Source organism: Strongylocentrotus purpuratus, unplaced genomic scaffold (assembly GCF_000002235.5).
Source record: "Strongylocentrotus purpuratus isolate Spur 01 unplaced genomic scaffold, Spur_5.0 spur5_scaffold_6, whole genome shotgun sequence".
NCBI lineage: Eukaryota > Metazoa > Echinodermata > Echinoidea > Camarodonta > Strongylocentrotidae > Strongylocentrotus > Strongylocentrotus purpuratus.
Genome location: NW_022145612.1, coordinates 61047765 through 61069715, shown reverse-complemented (window position 1 = coordinate 61069715; position 21951 = coordinate 61047765). Strand labels below are relative to the sequence as shown.

Below are 21951 nucleotides of genomic sequence, written 5' to 3'. Positions count from 1 at the left end.
TTTTAGTTTCTTAGCTTTTTCTTGAAAAATTGTCTCCTTAAGACCTTTAAAAATTACTGTTTTAATGTGTTTATAGAACATATATTCAATTAATTTTTTTAGCACTCGAAGTTTGCAACTTTGCATGTATTGTATATGTTTTGTTTGTATAGATCTATGACACGTATTTAATAAATAGCATTTAATAGCATACTGAAATTCTTGAGGATATTTCAAATTTATATTTATATGCCGATTCTCCAAGAATACCTCCAATATTTAACTACTAGACACACGCACATAGTTTGCAAGAATCTTCAGTCAATTGAAGGAGGCAGACTTAATCAGAAGAAGAAGAAGACATGCCTGGTTGAATTACCTCGCAGTAGAGTCTACTAGTATCCTGAAATTCGACAATACTGATACGTGTCTGCAAAATAGACTAATTTTTATCCAATACGTCGACGTCATTGCTTTGACCCAAAATCTTCATTTCGCGAGTTACGTGATGACGTGAATGGCTGAAGCGATAATGAGCTAAACGACAATATGGAAGAACCGGATGATAATTCGGACTTTGATGATTTGTTTTTGCCATTTGCATTGTCCAGAGCATTACATAAACAAGGCATTCAGTCCTCTAGTAACCAAATAGGCTTCGAAACGAGCGGGGAATATGTTGATATTGTGCTCGACGACGACAACTCGAGCGAGGCCGGAGATGTCCGCAGCGACAAAGGCCTCGGTCCGCTGGACGTGCTATCCGAAGGTGGTGACCCATCGTCTCTTTGCCCTTCTCCCTCGCCTCTGTCATCCCTTAACCCTTCCGACTCTCAACCAGACTTGTCGGACCTGAGGCGGGCCAATTCATCTTGCCAACGTGCTAACATTCTAGATAAATTGGACAGCTTTGATAGCGTGGAAACGGATCAAGATGGCGGTGAATTACGCGATAGGAAAGATTCCATTTTGGACGGTCTGTTGTGTGAGATTTACGACAGGTGCCATGCAAGCACAAGGCCAAGTGTTGACAGTGATGGCTTCACAGAGTGTTCATCTGATGGAGCTTATCTTAGCAGTAAAGGAGACAGCTTTCAAGAGTCCTCGCGATTGCCGAGAACCTTGTTGAATGTAAAATGTGAGGACGCTTTTTCTCCATTTATGCATTTAAGAATAGGCCTAGATCTAGATCTAACACTTACAGAAGGAAAAGAAAAAAGAGAGAGAGAGAGAGAGAGAGAGAGAGAGAGAAAGTGAGAGAAAGAGAGAAAAGAAGAGCATTCATTTAAAGATTGTCATCTAATGATCTAACAAGTAGGCCCCTAACATCATAATTATTTCTCACATTTGTTGAACTAAATAAATTTGCACCAGCATATATCTCACTTGGGTTTTAGGGGAGACCGGAGAAGGAAGCAGGTTTTTTGTTAGTGTGTTTTGTTTTCATTTTTTTATAGTCTATTATTTTACTCCTGATAAAGTGATAAGTTTAATTTATTTGGATTTCTCAAAAAAAAAACATGTATGAAATTCATGCCGCTAGCCTAGGCTCTATTATTATTTGCATTACTGTCATAATCTTCATGTTATTCCCACTCATTTAGTTATCGTCATGAAATGACGTTTGTGTGTAGTATCACAAAACACTAAACATGGAGTTAATTTGATACAAAATCTGTTCAATTCTGCAGTCACTGTAGTAAGCTGTGTAACTCGAATCATAATTTGATGAAATAACCACAAAACACAATATTTACAATAACTACAACAAAACAATTTATGTGGTGTTTTTTTCATTTCCAATACATTTTTAGCCTATCATTGATTTATTCAATCCTTGTTGAACTTTCCCTAACTTTGTTTGCTTTCTTCTCTGTTGATGATTCAGCCACCAATGATCTCCTGGACATGGTTCGAGACCTTCAGCATGGCACAGCTGTCCTGTCAGGTAGACTCATCAAACAGCTAAAGCGGAGGGATCGCTACCTAGCCAAAAGACAGAAAAACCAAGATGTCCTCACAGCCATGCTCCAAGCTGTTTCTCAGAAGAGAAGTAATGCATTTCTTTATTGGATCATTTGACTTTTGTTTTGGCAACAATTTTGTTGTGCGGCTGGCAGAAGGTTGTTAGCAGGCACGCATGCCACAAATCAAATTTCTGATATCTTGCTTCAAAGGTTTTGAATGCTGAACCTTCTGAACCTTCTGAAATTGTAGTCAGCAGGGCGGTGTTCCGCATGTCGCTAACTTGTATGGCAGGTAATGCATGCTAGAGTGTGTTTCTGAAATTATCAACTGATGTAGCTATTACGGACTGCTGGTCGAGGGCATTCCATGCTCGTCCAGTTCTTGGAAAAAAGGAGTATTTGTATACGTCCTTTCTGGCAAAGGGGATTTCTATTGAGTGTTGGTGGTTTCTTCTTAACCTTGACCCTGTTGATACTTGTATGTAGTCCTCTTGCTTTAGGCCCACCTTTCCCTTGTAGATTTTGTACAGCATAACCAAACGACTCTTTTCCCTCCTGCGTTCGAGTGATTCCCATTCAAGGCAGGTCTGCATTTGTGTGACACTGCTGTCCCTTTGGTAGTTCCCTGTTACGAAGCGTGCTGCCCTCCTTTGAACTGCATCCAGTTTATTAATCTGCCCTATCCTGTATGGGTCCCAGGCACAGCTTGCGTATTCTAACACTGGTCTCACTAGGGTCTTGTATGCGAGGGCTTTCACATTCCCTGGGCAAAACCATAGATTTCTCCTGAGGAATCCTAACGTGCGGTTGGCTTTCATGGCTGTGTTGTCAACATGGTTCGCCCATGTCAGTTTACTGTCTATTTCTACTCCCAGGTAAGGGAGTATAAATGTGATTCCATTTGTCAAACGTGACAGGGATTTCTCTCATCATATAACGAAAAGGAAAAAGTGTATTGTATTTGTAAGTTGCAACTTCCTACTTTGAGTGGTTTCATATGAAATAAAACACATAATTTTGAAGTTACAGACACTTTATTGCTATCGACCTTGTGTTTAACGCAATAGTGCATGTCTGCTCTTAGCAGGATGGTGCAATGCGCTCACAGCCTTCTGCCAGATGCACAACAAATTTCTGTGGTTCTATTTTATCAAGCATGTAGGATTGGACTTTTTGGGCTGTTTTGGGGCTATTTAGCTTTTAGGATATGTTTGACATAGTGTTTTTCCAGGGGTTGAATATTATGAGATTGACCACTGGGCAATCATTGCTGAAGTATGTGATTTAGAACCCTTTTATCTTTAGATGCATGTCTCTCTATCCCCTCAACCAGGGGGCCATGAATAGAATATGTCATAAGTGTTATAAGTTCTTATAATCTCATTTAAATACGTGATTTTCCTTCCCTGCCATTTTTTTTTACATGTACACTACTGTTCATGAATCAGATTTCTTCTACAGCCTGTATGTTGGATTTATTTGTTGTTGCTATTGAAGGCTATGAAATACCTTAACAATAAACAAAACTTCTGAATGATAACTTTATTTGTTTGAAATGTTTAAAATGTTAGAAATACATGTTATCCTTTGTTCAAACATAAATTTAAAGAAATAATTTTGATTCTGATTTCTTATAAGCTAAAAACAAGGAGTTATATGAATGCAATACAATGGAAAGAAAGCCCTATGGTTTATGTTTATGTTCATATTCCATCTATTATAGATATTTTCATGCACCTTTTATGAGCTGATGTCCTGCATGTGTGTCATGTTGGTCTATATAATATGTTACCTCTCAAATGTTTGAATTGAGAATTTTATCTAGAAGTCTTTTTATCTCTATTAGGATGACATTCCCTTCCTCATGACAATGTCTTCATTATTGTTTGAATTGAATAAGAATCCATTCTAAAGATTTCATGTAATAATTAAATATGGAGCAGAATGAAAATGTCAAAGAAAATAAAGATTTTTACTTTCCTTCCTCGATAACATGTTTTGGATACCTCTCAATACTTTGGCTTGATTTTTCTTATAAAATGGCTAATGTCAGGTTTTGTATTTATTTTAGCAGTGTTTTTAAAAGTAAACTACCGGTAGTCATATTTGAAAAGGAGATTATTTTCTCTTTTTTTTTCTCAAGTATTTTGTTTAAAACATATTTCATATGGCTATTCCAATGGTCTGTGTTCTTGATTTTTATAGCAAAATAAATGTTATAGTATCTACAGTAGATACAATTATGTTATTGTGAATTTTGACAAGTTTACATCAACAGTGAAAACATGTATCATGCACACTGTTATCAGAAAGTGGAAGGCTTAATATGTTGAAAGCATGTATAACCCTTTGCTTGATTAATAACATTAACTCATATCTTGTCTATCCTCCTCTGCCTTTGTCTTGTTTTAGGAGTGGATGCCCAGCTGAGGTTCAGCATTGAACCACTACCAGGGAAGAAGGCATTTAGACAGGTATTGTAGGAAAAGATTATATCTTCTGAAAGAAAGGGCCAGTTCCACATATCACTGATAACAATAACCAAACTGTGTTTATGTGGAAAATTAATTGGGTATTAGTATTGATCACATGTTTGTGCTAGTAACTCTTAATCTCCTATGGAAACAACATTCTTGCTTATAAGGTTGTTTAATTCCACAAATGGATAAAATAAAAAAATCAGCACCTTTATTCTCAGATCCAATGCATTTTCTCCATAATCTTTAGGAGACCAACTTTTCAATGAATAATTGGGACAGGCTCCCAAACCTGATAAAGATTATTACAAGCTAAGATACATTAACTCTCTACCAAAAGGTAAGAAATCAGTCTCCAACTTACTGGTTGAATAGACAATTTGTATTTTGATACTATCAGGAAAGGAACTAGTGAAATGTTAATGTTGAAATGTTAATGTTGATTTCGATTACATTCATAAATCAAGGTTTTGAGTCCAAATCCAGTCTCTTAATCAAATATTTCTATATCATTGATAATCGTTTTGTACTTGCTTAATTCAGGCCAGTAATTTGAGAAATTAACTGAAAATCTTACTAGATTAACCAAACTACTTTTTCCATACAGTATGACAATGAACATCTACATATATTACATGTACATGTACACAAATGTAGTGTCTAGTACCTACTGCAAACCTTAAGTATGAAATTACATATTCCTAAACAATGGATCAACTCTATCCTGATTCGCAGCAGAATATACATGTAAACAGTAACTGTATACCATAAAGCCATATCAAGTGTACCTGATGAAAAACTACCTGTATATCTGTATCAGCTTTCAGGTGGATGCTCGTTCTAGTACTTATAGTACATGTACACACCCTTGTACTAATATAGATGTGTAACACCTATCCTAAACCCCAGTTGTGTGTTATTCCTGTGTTTATTTTATGCATGTAAGTTTGACAGATGGTTTGCACAAGGTCAATTACATACGCCTACATAGTACATGTATCTTTCTTAGAAGGACATTTATGAATAAAGAGGGTAGTTTTAGTTTTTTCTTTTTTCTTTATCTGAAGTGATATCACAGGGATAATTCATATTTGTAGGTAAAATTGAGATTGTAATCACAATTCTATTTTCAGGTTCAGATCATGTAATAATAGGTCAGCTTGACTTGTATCATGTATATGCATTAAGTGTAATCACAGGCCTCCACACAAACATTGACCTTGTTTTATTTTTTTATGTGGGGGTTGGGTTGGTGAGAGGGGGCCCATGATTCAGTTTTGTGGCACCCTGAGCAGTGCTTTACTGTCTCAATGAAGTACATCTTTCCAACCAGTTTTGATGGGTATGTTAAGTCTGGTCTTTCATAGTTTTTATTATTAAAAGGGTTGAAAATGGAGTTCATTGTTTGTAGTTTTGTTTTGATTATTCTTTTTGACAGAAATTATCAATTTGCCTTCAATGAAAGGAATTGAGGATCATATGGAAAACATGACAAAATGTATCTTTTCATACATGGTGTGCTGCATGGTGACATTAACGATTTATTCTCTGAGGCACATATTATTTGTTATAGTATTGGTTATTTTACCTGACTGCTAAGAAAGCATACATGCTTGTGTATTGAATAATACATAAATAGTAAAAGAAAAGGATGTGATTAAAACACACTTATATTTTTGTATTTATTATGAAAGAACAACATTGCACAAAAACCAATGCTTAGTGTTTCAGTTTCTAACTTCAACCTGGACCCTTTTCTGTAACCCAGCTCTAAACCTACATGTAACCCAATCACGTTCTTCTACACTTAAGATTTTTTTTTTTTTTATTTCATTAGCACCAGTCTGGTCTAAATCATCTTAATTTAGACTTTGATAAGGCCTACAATAAAAACTTGTTGTATTACCCTTTGGGTGCCAAAAAAAAGGTAACTTTTTTTTGTCGCCCTCTTTGGGTCGATATTTTTCAGTTTTGAATGTGTTTTTTTCCCGCCCTCTTTTGGCTGATATTTCTCAGTTTTTAAAGCTTAAATACATGTGTTTCAGCTTCATCATTCCCTTCATATCTTTTTCACCTACCGGTAATAATAATCCATGGTTTGCAATGTTGTGTTGATCGAGATGTTTACGCTTGTAGGATTTCGAAACTAGGGCAGAAGACGAGTGAGAATTTGGGAATGATTTGATTTTATGCATTTATATCCCATTTATCCCAACAAACAAAATACTTTTTTTTTTTTTTTTCATAAATAATAAACAAATCTATAAAACGGTTTACAAAAAAAAAAACTTTTTAAAAATGCCGACCGTAGATTTTCAGATTTTTGGGTCGGTCGCAAAATACAACAAGTTTTTATTTTAGGCCTAAGGGTTATCATGTTTGGTCCAGGATTGAAGTTATGTAGAAATACTCAGTCAGTATTGTTACCTTCTTCTTTTCTTCCCATTGCCGTTTTTGTACAATTTTTTTCGTTTTTGTTTAAGAAGGGTGTTAGTAAGAAGAAAATGGTTACAATTGTTGGTTGTATCTTGTTTTGTTTAGTGGTACGATGCGTTGAGAGCAGGTGCCCGTCTTCCATTTGGACTACCCCAGGAGTTACGCAAGGCCGTCTGGCTGAGCCTAGCAGACAAACATATCAAGCATCTCAAATTGGATTGGGAGAAGACCGTTAAGGTGGCCTTCAATGACCACTCCAATCCAGACGATGACAAACTGGGAGTGCAGATTGTGAAGGTAAGATAAGCGCTTTAGATTAGGTGGGCTTTTTTTAAAGATACCATAAGTATTGCAGTAAGTTGTGCAATGTTATGTACCAATTTACATGGAACTACTTATTAAAAATGTATGATTATTCACCAACTTCTACTTTGTTTTAATGTAATAAGAAAATAAATATTGTGAGATTTTGAAACGTTGATTTTTGTTATTAAAAAAAAAACTGTTCTTGGTAATGTAAATGTAGGTAGTCTATTCACACATGTACATGTATGGATATAAAGACTGCTCAAGAGTGATAAGAAAGGGGTTTATTTACAGATGGTCTCATTGTAAAATTTAATTTATAGGATTTAAAATTTCAATTTCATTTCAAAGGAAACACAATAGTGGTCCTTATAGAGAGGTGGTCTTTATTTGGTTGCTAAATTGATTTCACTGTAGATTACTCGATCAAAAAGAGAATCCAAATCGTTCTTGCCTTGTAGGATCTTCATCGTACTGGTTGCAGTGGGTTCTGTGGTCAAGGAGCTGAAGAGGACCGAGTGGTGTTGAAGCGGGTCCTGCTGGCCTATGCTCGTTGGAATAAGTCTGTAGGTTACTGCCAGGGGTTTAACGTCATTGCTGCTCTCATACTGGAGGTCATGGAGAGAATGGAGGATGATGCACTCAAGGTATTCAACCAAATACAAATTCAACTATTTGATTTTGTGATTTATTTATTTTTTAACACAAAATATAAGTGTGTGTACTGTTACTACGCCCACACATCAATGCTAACATCTTGCCAAGTGTGCGGTAGAAAGACACAAATAAAGGCACCTGGGATGGATTTTTCGGATATCACATATCAAAGTTTTTACTGTTCCACAACATGCTAAATAAGTTTGAATTAACTCTGTTACAATATATTTTTTACATAAATGTCTGTAAGTCTAGCTAGAACACTGTATTGCGGTAGTTTAAAGTGAAAATTTAGGAGTTCATGATTATAAGAGACTCAAATGACTCACCCAATATTAGAAATAATATTTGATTTGTTATTTTTGAATAAAATAAGCCCCTACCCCCCCCCCCCCCCCAAAAAAAAAAAATCAAAAAAATCAAATTGCCAACTTTCTTTATGAAAAGTAACTTTAACTACAAGAATTGTGAATGTACTACTTCAGATTTTCAAGGAGCAAGTTTCCATGTTGATCAATTGTGCATATTACCTCCATCTTGTGTATCTGCAGGTGATGATTTTCTTGATAGATCATGTCCTACCTGACAGCTACTTCGCAAACAACTTGAGGGCACTGTCTGTAGACATGGCTGTCTTCCGTGAGCTCCTTCACTTCAAACTCCCTGACTTGGCCCAGCATCTAGACAAGCTCCAGAAATCAGCCAACGATGGCTTATCAGGTAAGACCTATAATACAGACAGTCCTAGTTCACTGTATCTCACATTTTTTTTAAAGGGCTTATGTTAACTGAAAAGGATGGTGTTTATATTCAATTCAATTCAATTCATTTATTTTTCCTCTTTCAATTATTCATATTTACATTGATATTTTCTGTAGACGTGTTTGTTATGAATTAATCATGATCATTGATCATTACACACCAGTAACACGTGCAATGTGATTACTCCAGACCGTTTTGCCTTCTTCTTTTTTATCCACTTTACCACAATTAGATAAAACCATTTTAATGATGACAGGTGAAAATACAGTTGTAAGATTAATACAGAAAAGGGATGTGAAAATCTAGGCACCATGTTGTATAATTTTATAGTTGCACCTGTAAGAAGAAAATTCACCCCCAAAACAAAAAAACAAAGGAAAAGTAAAATTACCATTTCTAATTTCTGCAGAAATTTAGTCATTGTGTTTAAGAGAATGCACTTTACACATTTAATGAGTTACCTCATGATTATATATGAAACATTTCGTAACACATAAGTCTTAAATCAATCTAAATATTCTGCCTCTTTGTCTCCTGCCTGATACAGGCAGCTATGAGCCACCTCTGACCAACGTCTTTACCATGCAGTGGTTTCTGACACTCTTTGCAACCTGTCTCCCTAAGAAGCTGGTCCTCAGGGTCTGGGATACCCTGTTCCTGGAAGGCTCGGAAGTTCTACTCAGAGTGGCCCTGGCTATTTGGGCCAAACTGGCACAGTGAGTTTACATGATGATCATAATATTGCTTGTCCTTGGGGTGTGGGACATTTCTCCCTCCAAAACTCAAGGTCCTTCACCAGTGCCATTAGGGACTTTTAGATTTTCACGAAGAGAACGTGGACTGCTATGTGTGACATCCTTTTAAGGTAATGTGACGTCCTTTTAAGTGCCTTAAAAGGACGTCACATTACCTTACAAGGACGTCACACGTGGCAGTCCACGTTCTCGTCATGCAAATCTAAAAGTCCCTATTGTCAGGTGACTCAATATTTGCTCTGACAACTATTCTAGGCTATATTTCATCGAAAAATAGGTTTAGAGGTAGGGTTTATATTGGAGTTTATGCTAGGACTGGGTATTATGTTTGGTCCAGGCTTGATATGAAGAATTCTGTTATTAAGTAGGATGTAGACCATTGAGTGATTCTCACCAGAGCATGTGATGTAGAACCTCATTGGTTGTCTGTGCCAAAGTGGCACAGTTAGTAACAATTGTAATCGATTACAAAGCTGGCCCAAAGGGTCTGAGGTACCCTCCTTTTTGGAGGCTCTCAATGTTTTCCTTCTCAGAGTAACATTTGGGACAATCTAGCATAGTGAGTAACAGCGATGATCGTGATTACAGTGCTTTGTCCTCAGGGTCTGTGATTCTGTCTTTCCGGAGAGCTTAGGATCGTACTGGCTATCTGGGCCAAATTTGGACATTGAGTAAAAGTCATGATACATTTACTTACCCTTGTTGAGGCAGGACATCTTTTTCTTTAGAGCTTTGAAGGCCTCCTCAGTATGAACTAGCCATCTTAAAGGCTTTGAAGTCCTCTGCAGATCTTTATGAATGATACAAGTACGATGATCACTGCAGTGGTGATATCTATAATTTGATCCAATGTCTTATCTTTATGTTCTGATTGTGTTCTTAGACCCCTGTTAGAGATCAAGAGTGCTGATGAGTTCTACAGTCAGATGGCTGCACTGTGCAGTGAGATGCTTCAGGACCATCTTATAGATGGTGATGATCTTATTAAGGTAACGCGCATCACTCTCTTCTGATTCACCTTCTCAATATTACAAGGCCATTATGCTATCACATTTTCATACAATATTTACCCTATGGTATGACAAAGGTTAGCTATTTCTTTCTCTTTTGATTAGGGGCCAATTTTTATGCCTCCGTTACGAAGTAGCCGGAGGCATTATGTTTTCGGGTTGTCCGTCCGTCCGTACGTACGTCCGTACGTCCCGTTCTCGTGATCGCGTTATCTGAAGAACCGATTGATGGATACCTGCCAAACTTTGGTCATGTATGTATCTTGCAGAGCCGATGAACTGATTAGATTTGGGGGTCACGAGGTCAAAGGTCAAAGGTCACAGGGCTCATTATGTATGCAAAAACAGCTCGTGATCGCGTTATCTCAAGAACCGATTGATGGATTCCTGCCAAACTTTGGTCATGTATGTATCTTGCAGAGCCGATGAACTGAGTAGATTTGGGGGTCACGAGGTCAAAGGTCAAAGGTCACAGGGCTCATTATGTATGCAAAAACAGCTCGTGATCGCGTTATCTCAAGAACCGATTGATGGATTCCTGCCAAACTTTGGTCATGTATGTATCTTGCAGAGCCGATGAACTTATTAGATTTTGGGGTCACGAGGTTAAAGGTCAAAGGTCACAGGGCTCATTATGTATGCAAAAACAGCTCGTGATCGCGTTATTTCAAGAACCGATTGATGGATTCCTGCCAAACTTAGGTCATGTATGTTACTTGCAGAGCCGATGAACTGATTAGATTTTGGGGTCAAGGTCAAAGGTCATGCGGCTCATTATGTATGCAAAAAATAGCTTGTGATCGCATTATCATTAGAACAGATTGATGGATTCCTGCCAAACTTAGATCATGGGATGTATCTTGCAGAGCCAATGAACTGAGTAAATTCTTGGGTCATGAGGTCAAAGGTCAAATGTCATGGGCTCATTATGTATGCAAAAATAGCTTGTGAACGCATTCTCATTAGAACTGACAGATGGATTACTATTTAACTCAGGACATCTTGCAGAGCCAATGAACTGAGTACATTTTAGGGTCATGAGGTCAAAGATCAAAGGGTCATATATGTATATGAGAAATTGCTTTTTGGTTTGTAAACTTGCTCTATGACGGAGGCATCATTTTCGACTGAGACAAACAGAAATAGCATATTGACATGCACTGGTAAATATAAATATAAGGGCGTGGGTATGAGTTTATAAGTACAGGGGACAAGTTGCAAAAGAAGTAGACAGAATTTTTTGAAAAGCTAGTAATGTACATTTAATGTGAGTCTTTTTTGAAGACATGCAATGCAGGAATGTTTTGATTTCTACTTTTCAAATTTAATTTCTCAATTAACATGCACTAAAAAGCACATGATAAGAATGACCATATTACCTATGAGAGCACTCTTTACTCATTTCACAACACCGACTACTCTTGTTACCTCTCCACAGACGATATACTCCATGGCATCTTTCCCCTTCCCTCATCTGAATGAGATCCGGGAGAAGTACATGTTCAGCATCACCCCCTTCTCCCCCCTCGGTGGCCTGGAGAAGACCTCCACCACCTCCGAGACCAAGTCACCTGTCACCGCCGTGGGTCCTAAGCGTAAGGAGGGACCGAGAGGGTACTCCCAACCCTCTGGTAGTCATGGTAGTCATAGTGATGAGGAGACAGAGTTTATGGATGAGGAGGACCTGACCAATATGACATGCTTCACAGGGCTCTTCCCTCCACAGTCTCCATATGCTATTAAAGAGGCGGGTAAGTTGGTGATCTGACATTTTCTACGGCGACATTTGCTCCAGGTTTCATTATGTCAAAGATCTAGGGGTAGTGATGCTGTGATAGGGTTGTAATTTGGTTTTAAGTTTGGTTTGAAATTACCGTAAGGGTTAGGTATAATGATTGGTCTAGAGTTGAAATTTGGAATTAGGTTTATGTATAAAAGTGCATTGAGTGTGTCATGGAAGAAAGATTATTTTATATTTATTCAGTTCAAGTCCCCTCAACAAAACCAAAAGACTGAGCTGAAGTACTTGTTGATTACATAAATTTATTTGTAAATTCAAATAACCCTGTGAGAATCTCTTTATTTCACATAAAAAGTGAAATTAATTAGATATCCCAGTACACCACTTTATTGTAACAATAGCTCCCACCAAAAGAGCATTTGGTTATGAACATACTGTAAAATATGACTATTACAAGATTTGAGATTAACAGAATTTACTGTCATTTCATGATTCTGTCCTCTCGATTGGAATAGGTGAACGATCTGAGTCCCAAGGATCAGCGGCAGATGATATCACTAAGGTCAGTCCTGGTGCCTACAGTACTAGCTCTGAAGACCTCACCCTTCAGTCTGCTGCCCTCATGGAGAGGATGACCATGGATGTCCAGTCGTTGAAGAAACAGTACTTACGCATACAGCACAGACAGATGAGGGCGCATGTCATCTATGGACCTACTAGTAAAGCCGACAAGAGAGGCAAGTAGCGATTTCTTTACAAATTGATGTATGATAATGTCTACTGAAAGCAATAACACTAACTGAAGGTGTATAAGTTAACATCTCTCATGTTTTCAAAGAACAATTGTGCTCAAAAATAATAATTTTAAAGCACCTTTTCATAAAGCAGAAATATGAACTGTTGCAGAAGGATTCATTTTACTGTTTATCTTATCCATACATTCTTGTATGCTCTTCATGCTTCAAATAGTATTTCCATTTCTCACTATTATGATCATTTTTGTTATCCGATTATATTTCATAGCCTACAAGCCAGTATCACGCAAGAAGAACATAGCTGTTGCAATAGAGAGTCCAGCAGTCGTCAACCACTTACTTGTTGGGAAAGCAGGACTAGGAAAGAAGAATGCCAAGATTGCCTCTACACCTCAGATTGCACCCCCATCAAGGAAGGACTATGGCGACGATGACTTTCCAACCAAACGTGTGCATGTTAACACAAAGCCAAATGTAAAGCTTCTTTCCCAAGGGAAGGAAGATATTGATATTAAGAATGATCAGGGAAGGGATGACATGTCAGAACTGTCAAGTGTCTTTGAGGATGGGGATGATGTCTCCGCAGGAAATGGTCATTCATCATCCCGGGATGATCTAACCAAGGATCACCCGGACAGTTTGTCCAGCCATGAAGGAAAGACATGCTCTCAAGAGTCTCTGGAGCCTGAAATTGGCTCGTTGATTGATCTTGGTTGGGGGTCGGACGGGGAGAGTCATAGCAACGAGGATAGCGAGCACAGAAAAATCAGTAGTGAAACTGGGAGACATCTTGAAAGGAATGGCGTTGATCATGTTAGGTACAGCTCAACATCATCAGACAGTCCAGACCTAAATGCGAATGATGTCTCCGGTAGTAGACCGAGGCAACACTTAGACTCGGAAAAGACCTTGATCGGTACAAGCACAGAAAGCATTCCAAATAGCACATCGACACCTGAGTTCAACTGCGCCATTGAAGCATTCAATCCCAACCTCCCAAGTACTTCTCCAAGAAGACGATCAAGACCGTCGGAACCAACGAGTCCCAGTGACAAGAGACCCTGGATGGAATCCAACGGGATTGCAGCTCACGCTTCTCACCAAAACCCAGTGTCTGCCTCTACCAGCTGGCGACGATGCAGCAGTGGAAGCTCCAGCTGTGAAGAGCCCACAACGCCCCCTGCTCGTGTAGTCTTCAACCCATTCCCTAAACGGTCCCTCAGGAGTTCAGAGAGCAGGACAAGAACTCGGATGAAGCTAGGTTTGTATCCCACAAAGACCAATGATAAGAGACAAGACTTCTCTTCAAGGGATGGGTCTACAGAACAGCTTCCACGTGATATAGCAAGGTCTATTAAACTAGGTAGCTAGAATTGGCACTTCCTTCAATTTGTTTCCTTTCTTATTGAGCTTACTTTTGACAAGTATAAATCTCAGCTCGATAATCCTTAGTTATTTTATTTAACCATGTAAAGAAAATGGATTAAATTCAAGATTATTTAGGTATAGGAATTTTTGGGGGATACAATAAAATATACTTTATTGCCTTTCAAAGTTTGTTTTTAATGAGCTGATCTCAGCTCATCTCAGATCAGGCACTTTTTGTTTAACAATAACAAATTAATTAGAATTGATCTTTATTTTGGTTTTAATGAGATGAATGTTGTTGTTGTTTTTGTTTGTTTTTACAAATATGTTTTTCCCATTTATTGAAGAGATCAAACTGGTCAAACCAACAAAACAAAAACAAAAATCAATTTTTGTAGAGCTTAACTACATCTTTGAGATGCAATTATAGCCCACAATAGGTCCACACACATTGACTCATACCAGAGAAGGAGTAGCAATAAACTTTGTAGAAGAATAGCAATATGTAAAAAAAGAGCTACAATCATTATCAGTGAACCTCTTTGTTTCATATGTATGAACACTGATGATCTAGATTATTTTGGTAAAATGGTTAACAGACTAACAGTACTGCTTGAATTATGAACCAGCTGTATAGTACAAAGCTGCATTGTACAACTAGCATGCTGCTACATTACTGCCTAAGTATATACATCTTTATTTTTGATTTCAGTCATATTTTTCTGTTATGGCTACGTTTTAGCCTGCATGGTTTGTTCTGTTACACTACAGTGACTAAAGATATCCTGCAAATTTAGACAGGGGTCCATAGTATTAGAGGAACCGTGGTTACTGTGCATTTATGCATCTACTATTACATTGTAGTACCACATGTACATGAAAGCTGAAAAATTTCAATTTTCAACACGAAAAAATATTGGAAAAAATCACTTAGGTCATAGAACATGTAGTGACATCTTGTACTATCAGTAGAATCTATCTAGATGGGTTTTTTCCCTGCATCTACTGTGCGAGACTAAAAAAAAAATGGTAGCACAGCAGAAAGAAAGAAAGAAACGAGATGAAATCACTGATGAAGCCTTCTTTTCAGTATCATTGGAACCATCGTGGATAATTATATACTTTGCTGAATTTCCATTGAAGTTGTTTGGGATGCTGATTTTGAAAGAAACTTTGTCACAATTTCATTTTATTCTTTATGTGCAGGAGCAAATTTGTTTAAGCATTCTCTGAGCTCATTATAAAGCTATGTGTACAAAACTATTTAATATGATATGATTATAAACATTATTGTGTCTTCCTGCTGTGTGAACAAACTAAATATATGAAGAATATATTTCTCATCGTCTCTCTCTCTCGTGGCATATCATTAAATATGTCAAATAGTACTAGTAGATGCATGTTACTGATCATAAATTAATGTTATATATCCATTGATGTGACAACGATGCTTGAAATATCTTTGACTATGGTCTTCAAAAATGTTTGTTTTACTTAAATCAAATGTTATTCAAGTTGAAAAGACTACAATGTTTACAAAAACATCATCAACTTGTTGAATGTTGATACTGTAACATTATTCAAAGACAATGTGTTTATAAGAATTTGAAGAACAAAATTTAAGTAAGATGAAGAGTGTATTAACCTCCAAGGAAGTTTGTTTATGTTTATGTTGTAATTTATGTCTTTTGTAAATTGGTAAGTTTTAGTTGGACTTTGGGGGCGACAAAAAGTTAGGCAGGATACTAAAATTGTTTGCTGTCATTTTTACACCCATTTTTGTTTGTTTATTGCCTTACTTTTTTGCTGAAATTCTTAAATGTTTTATTAATTTATGATATGTGATACTAGGTACTTGAGTGTATCCCACCCTGGCAAAGTGTCTCTTGTACTTGGTTTTTCTTGTATATACTTCAAATTTGTTATTTTGTTTGCTGTTTTTTGTTTTAGTAAACGTCACATTCCATCTCTATAATGATATTTATTAATGCTTTACTCAGGCTTTAGTAAGCTGGGTTTGCATGTTGTGATAACACATGTCAATGTTTTCAAAGCTGTGAACTTGTGAAGAATGAAGATCAGATATACTCATGTCTCTATGTGTCAATATAGAGAGGTATCTCAAGGTCAAGTGCATGTCATATTCCTTCTCTTTTTGAAAACATTAACACTAGTACTACTTGTATTTTCATTGTCTCAGTTCATTTATTTTGATAGAAGAATCTTAACATTGGAGAAGTTGTGAAGATCAGATTCAGAAATAGTCATGCCTCTGAATAATTTTAAAAGGGCCCTGATAGGCCCCTGAATTTATCTTCTGTTTGCTGTAATGTTTAGAAATTTAGCATTGTGGCTGTTACCTCTGTCAGACCTCAGTCATATCGCCAAAACTGTCACCCAACATACTAACACTAAATACCTGATTTCAGCAGAATGGCCATCAATGAGTTGGTTTGGGGTCAAATATGAGTCAGTTTAGTAGTGTGACTGTGTCAATATGAAAGTGGTTAAAGGAACAAACATAGTACACCATTAAAAAGCAGTTCTCTTTACTTTCCCTTTGGTTCTAGGTGTGCACAGCTGGTGTATTCATCTTAATGCCTTTCAGAAATACTCATTGCCATGACAGGGATAGCTTAGGATCATGCTCAAAACAGTACAATATTCATTTGCAATGGGGTTTATCCCTTTGTTTTATGAAGTTAGGAGCATGCAGGGAATATGATGTAACAGTAAGAACTGATCTGTAGTATAAAACGGCTCAATTCAGATGCCAACGAAAAATCAGTCTTTATATTGAGAGTCATTTATGAATATTAACTTTATATAACATTTTTATTTTTTGGAGTACCCTTTTGACATTTGGCTGAAATCTTCATTTTAAAGCAACGTGGTTCTTCTAGGTGGCCACATTATTTCTGTCTTTTGCTGCATACTATGACATAATGATAATACCAAGGACATTATTTTGATTCCTTCACTAAATCTTGATAATTTTCTTCAAGCTTTCAGGGATTTTGTCCCTTCTTACCAAAGCCAGATTGTGAAACTATCTAAGAACTGGTTGTCCATGTCAAATGTCAAAGGGCAAGTTCTAGCTATTGTGTCTGTTATACATTACCAGTCAAATCAATGATTTGAGTATATCTGATGATTGTATTCAGACATAAGCCCTACTTTGTTGTGGATCAGACTAAAATATCAAGTACAAGTATACTTTTCTGTTTCTAATATCTGTCATAATGTATGGCAAGACAAGTGATCAAACACACTGGACTTGCTCTAAATAGCTGATACATTTGAAAACTGTATTCAATATATGTCAGATCAGTAATGTATAGAGAGATGAGAGCTCATTCACACAAATTACACAGGTAACAAAGTAGAAGACTTGTATCTACTAATAGTTGAATCTGCTGTACAGAAGATAAAACCTTTAAATAATTCCTTCCCTTTCTGCAATTTCAGTTTTCCGTCTTTCTGACATAATGCTTGATTAGATTTGTGCAATACAAAATCGGTTTGCAGTATTTCAGCCTGGTTTTTATAAGTAAATACTATATATTTACTAAATGAGTTATTCTTTAATGCCAAACATCTAATTTGTATCTGTAATGAAGGAGTTGTTTTTTCAACTAAGAAAATAAAACAAAGCTATTATTTGTGAATAATGTAGTAATTAATGATGACTTTAAAGTATTCTTCAAGCTTTCATTTCAAATTTTTACCTTTGGGATTTCTATTTTTAGTATTTTTCATTTTTTTGTCTTCAAAGAAACTAAGATGTTAAAAATAGAAATTCGGATTTGGGAACAATCTTTCTTTCAAGAATAATAGTTGTATGGTAAGAGATGAAAATCAAAGTAACAAATTGAAAACATTATTGCTTAAAACCTTTATTTGTTATTATCATTTTAAAGTTATTATTCATAGTATTTTAGTTACTATAATGATGCAGTCACGTTTATTCACTTAAAAAGTGTAATGAATGTTAATCTTTTACAGTTTCTTATTCATTCCTTGCATAAACATGTGGTATTTATTTCTCATAAATAGATTTTCTGTATGTTGATTGTGTTCTTTCTGTACTAAAAGCAAGCTTACAAAAACTATTTGTATTCTATACTCCAGTGTACTAAACTATCAATACTATTGTACAATTCCATCTTTATTCATCTACTTGTAATATATTTTTGGGGAATAGTATTTCATTCTTGTGCAATATATTTTTCTTGCTTTTCTTCTATTCAAATTCTTTCTCTGATTTCTATATATTTGTTGTAAATGAATTTCTCTTTAATGTTAAAGTATAACATGTATCTTCATATTATTATCTACAACTATGTAAAATGGTATGATAGTGGTAGAGATAGTACTTTACACATTTCTTACAACGACTATTCTATGACGAAATGATTATATATAGACTCTTAATGACATTGATAATAAAAATTAACATACATATGATATTTAGAATCACTCTTTCCCTTTGTCATGTAATTCATACTTGGTTTGCTGTTACAACTCTAAGTACATGCTTGTGTGTTTGTAACTTTGTTTGTTTCTTTGCTTGTTTTTGACAATGCTGTTGGATATCTAATGTTATTGAAAGTATGGTACGATGCACATAATATTTGTGATGAATTTGTGAACTTGAATTGAAGAAAAAAATGATGATGAGAGTGTTGACTGAATGAATCTCATGTGGAGACTGGTTTCATATACCTGTATATTTAAGTTAAAAGGTGATTACAATTTTATATATCTTAATGTACATATAGCTAAATAATTTCAATCCTTGCTATCGAAGATGCCCGTCAATTTGGAGCATTCTTTAACTTAGATAAAATGTCAAAGGCATTAATATCATGAGGGATGCGTTATATTTCTATTCTTCTAGACCAGGAGTATTCCAGTATCAATATGCAAGTGCGAAATGAATGCCAATGAAAAGACATGAAATGTTGTAGTACAATATCTAGTTTTTCACAGACATGCAGTCATGCAGCTTGGTTTCTACAACGTAACAAAGGTACCCTAATAATACAATGTGTCTAAAAAGAAAGAGAACAAAATGATAAAATCATGATGCATTTATTAGACTCTTATTCTGACAAGAACATCAAAATGCAAACCTCTATTCACCTGCATGTAAACATAGTAAAAGGGGCAAGATTGTACATGTATTTCAGAATAGCAGCGAAGTTTCGGAATCCAAGGCCCCGTCCTATATAGAGAGTTGCAATTGATTTAAATTGATTGATATCAATCCCCGGTATCAATCGCAACTGTGCACTTATAAGATGGGAGATTGTGACTTAAAAATGATTGCAGACGTAATTGCGATCGATTGGGATCAATCGCAACTCTTTATGAGACAGGACCCTGCCCTGATTTATATATTTTTTTTTATTTCTACTGGCCCCCCTTTTAGTCTAGTCTTATTTTTTATTCTATTTTTTAAATATTTGTTTTATTGTTTGGGGGTCATTCCAATGTTTTAGTCAAATCACTATAGTGTCTGCTGTGTATGACCCCCTCACACACACACAGGCCCGCACACCCACACCCACAAACGAAAACCGACATAACAAAAACGTACAATCATGCATAAGGATCCGAAAACAACTTTGACATGAATGAGGTTGAATGAAATAGCATACCGCTTTCAAGAACATGATTTCATTTTTGGACCACGCTGTATCAGACAACACAGCTTATTTTCATGCACTTTTGAACTTGGTTGGGTGCCATGGCGACGGGGGAAGCTTTACATGATCCCCGGTGGGCCTGGGCAACACGTGGGGAGCTCGTGCAATACTTGACCCAAATAATGTTTGATAATAAAAACACCGAACAATGGGCCTCAAATTCAATAACAGTGAAATTCATACCAGCTTGGGACTCATTATAAATCTAGGTCGTGGACGTTCCGTGAAGAAGAGCTAATGAACAAATACAGTTCGATCAAAGGTTCATTGAGATTTGATATGATGGGAGAGAGAAAAAAACGGAAAAGCATGTCTGACATTGATGAATCATGAGTAAATAGATGACTCCACAATTCTGCGATTTAGAATATTGTTATCTCTTCGTATAACTCATACAGTTAAATATACATATTTACCTCTATAAATTTAATATCAAGCCTGTACCCCCCCCCCCCGATATATCTTGCAGAAATGGTTCGTAAGAAAGGGGGTCCATATAACACAATTAAGTGCCCTTCATGCCCCTCAATATAGTAGACACTGATTTACTATCCCGTTGCATTATACTGGAGGGGGGGGGGCATTAAAACAAAATGTCAACGAAAAGGAATTACAGAATGGGTCTTGAGGGGTCAAGAGAGACTCCGTCATACAGTGAACTATTATGAAATAAAATGCATTTTCAAAGTTTAAACAAATCCAATTCCTAGCCATCCACGTAGGTCTGGACCATGTAGTAAGAAATATGTTAAATTTGGGTACAGTTAGGGTCATACATTATCACGATTACGATTGTAAATTGGGATGATGATAATATTATTTTGTTAAGTGTTAACCCAAGCATGGACGTCTGTTGCATGCATATCATGCGTAAATGCATTATGTCCAATCGCTTCATATATATTTGCGAACAAGCCAAATATGGGGAAAAGGGAGAAAAATTCGTTTTGTTTACAGACGTTGCTACTCAATTGTGAACTGTATATTACGCCTGTTGGATTCTCCGAAGCTGTTTCCAATTTCGCTATTCTTTTTCTTCACCAACTCTTAGCCTCTTGTTGTCTATTTCGCCTCGAGAAGTCCTTTTGAGCCAACATGTTGCATCTTGGGACTTGTATTGCTTCCTCAAAAGAAGAAACGTTATTCAGTCACAATGAATAAGCTGCCCCTTTACTGTCTTCCTTTTATGTTGAATGGTCATTAGGTATAACTGGCCTCAATCTCGCCCGGGAAGTAACTTTGTCACAACAAAACCACCCATGGCAACGACCTGTGAAATACAATTTAATTTGATTTCTATGTTTGTTTTGATCCTTTTCCAGACACGCATTTTAACCCCAAACCATTTGTTATTGAAATGTGTCCGTGCGTCACCGGTCATCAATCTAACAAGGGTCCTCATATTATTGTGACGTAAAACCATTATGTGTGCCAGGAGAGTCTCACCTCCCTGGTAACACGGATCGAGTTGCGGCGTAGAATATCATTACATTTACGGAAAGCCGTCTGTTTAGCAACTTCGGCCTCTATTATGACGCTTATTACTATTATTTGATGTTTATGCCGGCAGAGTAATATTGAAATAAACATGAACGTGTTTGTCCAGCTCTCCCCCATCCCTCCCTCACTCCCTCTCCCTCTCCCCCTCCCCTCTCTCACTCTCGATCTCTCCCCCCCCTCTCTCTCTCTCTCTCTCTGTCTCTCTCTCTTTTTCTCTATCTATATCTATACTTTTTCTATAATCATCTATCTATCTAATCTCTCGCCGTCGACTACTTCTTTTCTGTATCTCATCATCTGTCGGGGATGGGGGGGGGGGGGGACGTGGTGAGGGGCGCGGGAGGGTGTCATCTAGCCTACCGTATATGGAAAATACTAAATCAATACTAAATCAAAAGCAGATGTAGATCGAATTTTATTTATGTTGACGTCACTCCCTCTCTCTCTCTCTCTCTCTCTCTCCCTCTCTCTCTCTACGCTAGAAACCTATATTATCCTTTTGACCTATTAATATAATCCTTTGATCA

The 21951-nt window shown here is 36.7% G+C and overlaps 1 protein-coding gene across 1 annotated transcript; it reads left to right on the top strand.

The window, feature by feature from the left end:
* The first annotated feature begins 450 nt into the window (after positions 1-450).
* On the top strand, positions 451-18686 carry LOC588526 (TBC1 domain family member 30). The gene is made up of 11 exons (XM_030972082.1): positions 451-1117; positions 1868-2032; positions 4359-4420; positions 6965-7156; positions 7627-7812; positions 8374-8542; positions 9132-9300; positions 10223-10328; positions 11788-12100; positions 12606-12827; positions 13114-18686. Exons 1-11 carry the CDS (start codon positions 529-531, stop codon positions 14214-14216), a joined length of 3276 nt encoding a protein of 1091 aa, XP_030827942.1. The 5' UTR covers positions 451-528; the 3' UTR covers positions 14217-18686.
* Positions 18687-21951: the final 3265 nt, after the last annotated feature.

Excerpts from the sequence above, each read along its gene's own strand:
- LOC588526 (XM_030972082.1), top strand. The coding sequence starts at position 529 with ATGGAAGAACCGGATGATAATTCGGACTTTGATGATTTGTTTTTGCCA. Across the intron at positions 4,421-6,964 it reads GGAAGAAGGCATTTAGACAG|TGGTACGATGCGTTGAGAGC; the intron begins GTATTGTAGGAA and ends TGTTTTGTTTAG. Across the intron at positions 7,157-7,626 it reads TGGGAGTGCAGATTGTGAAG|GATCTTCATCGTACTGGTTG; the intron begins GTAAGATAAGCG and ends CTTGCCTTGTAG.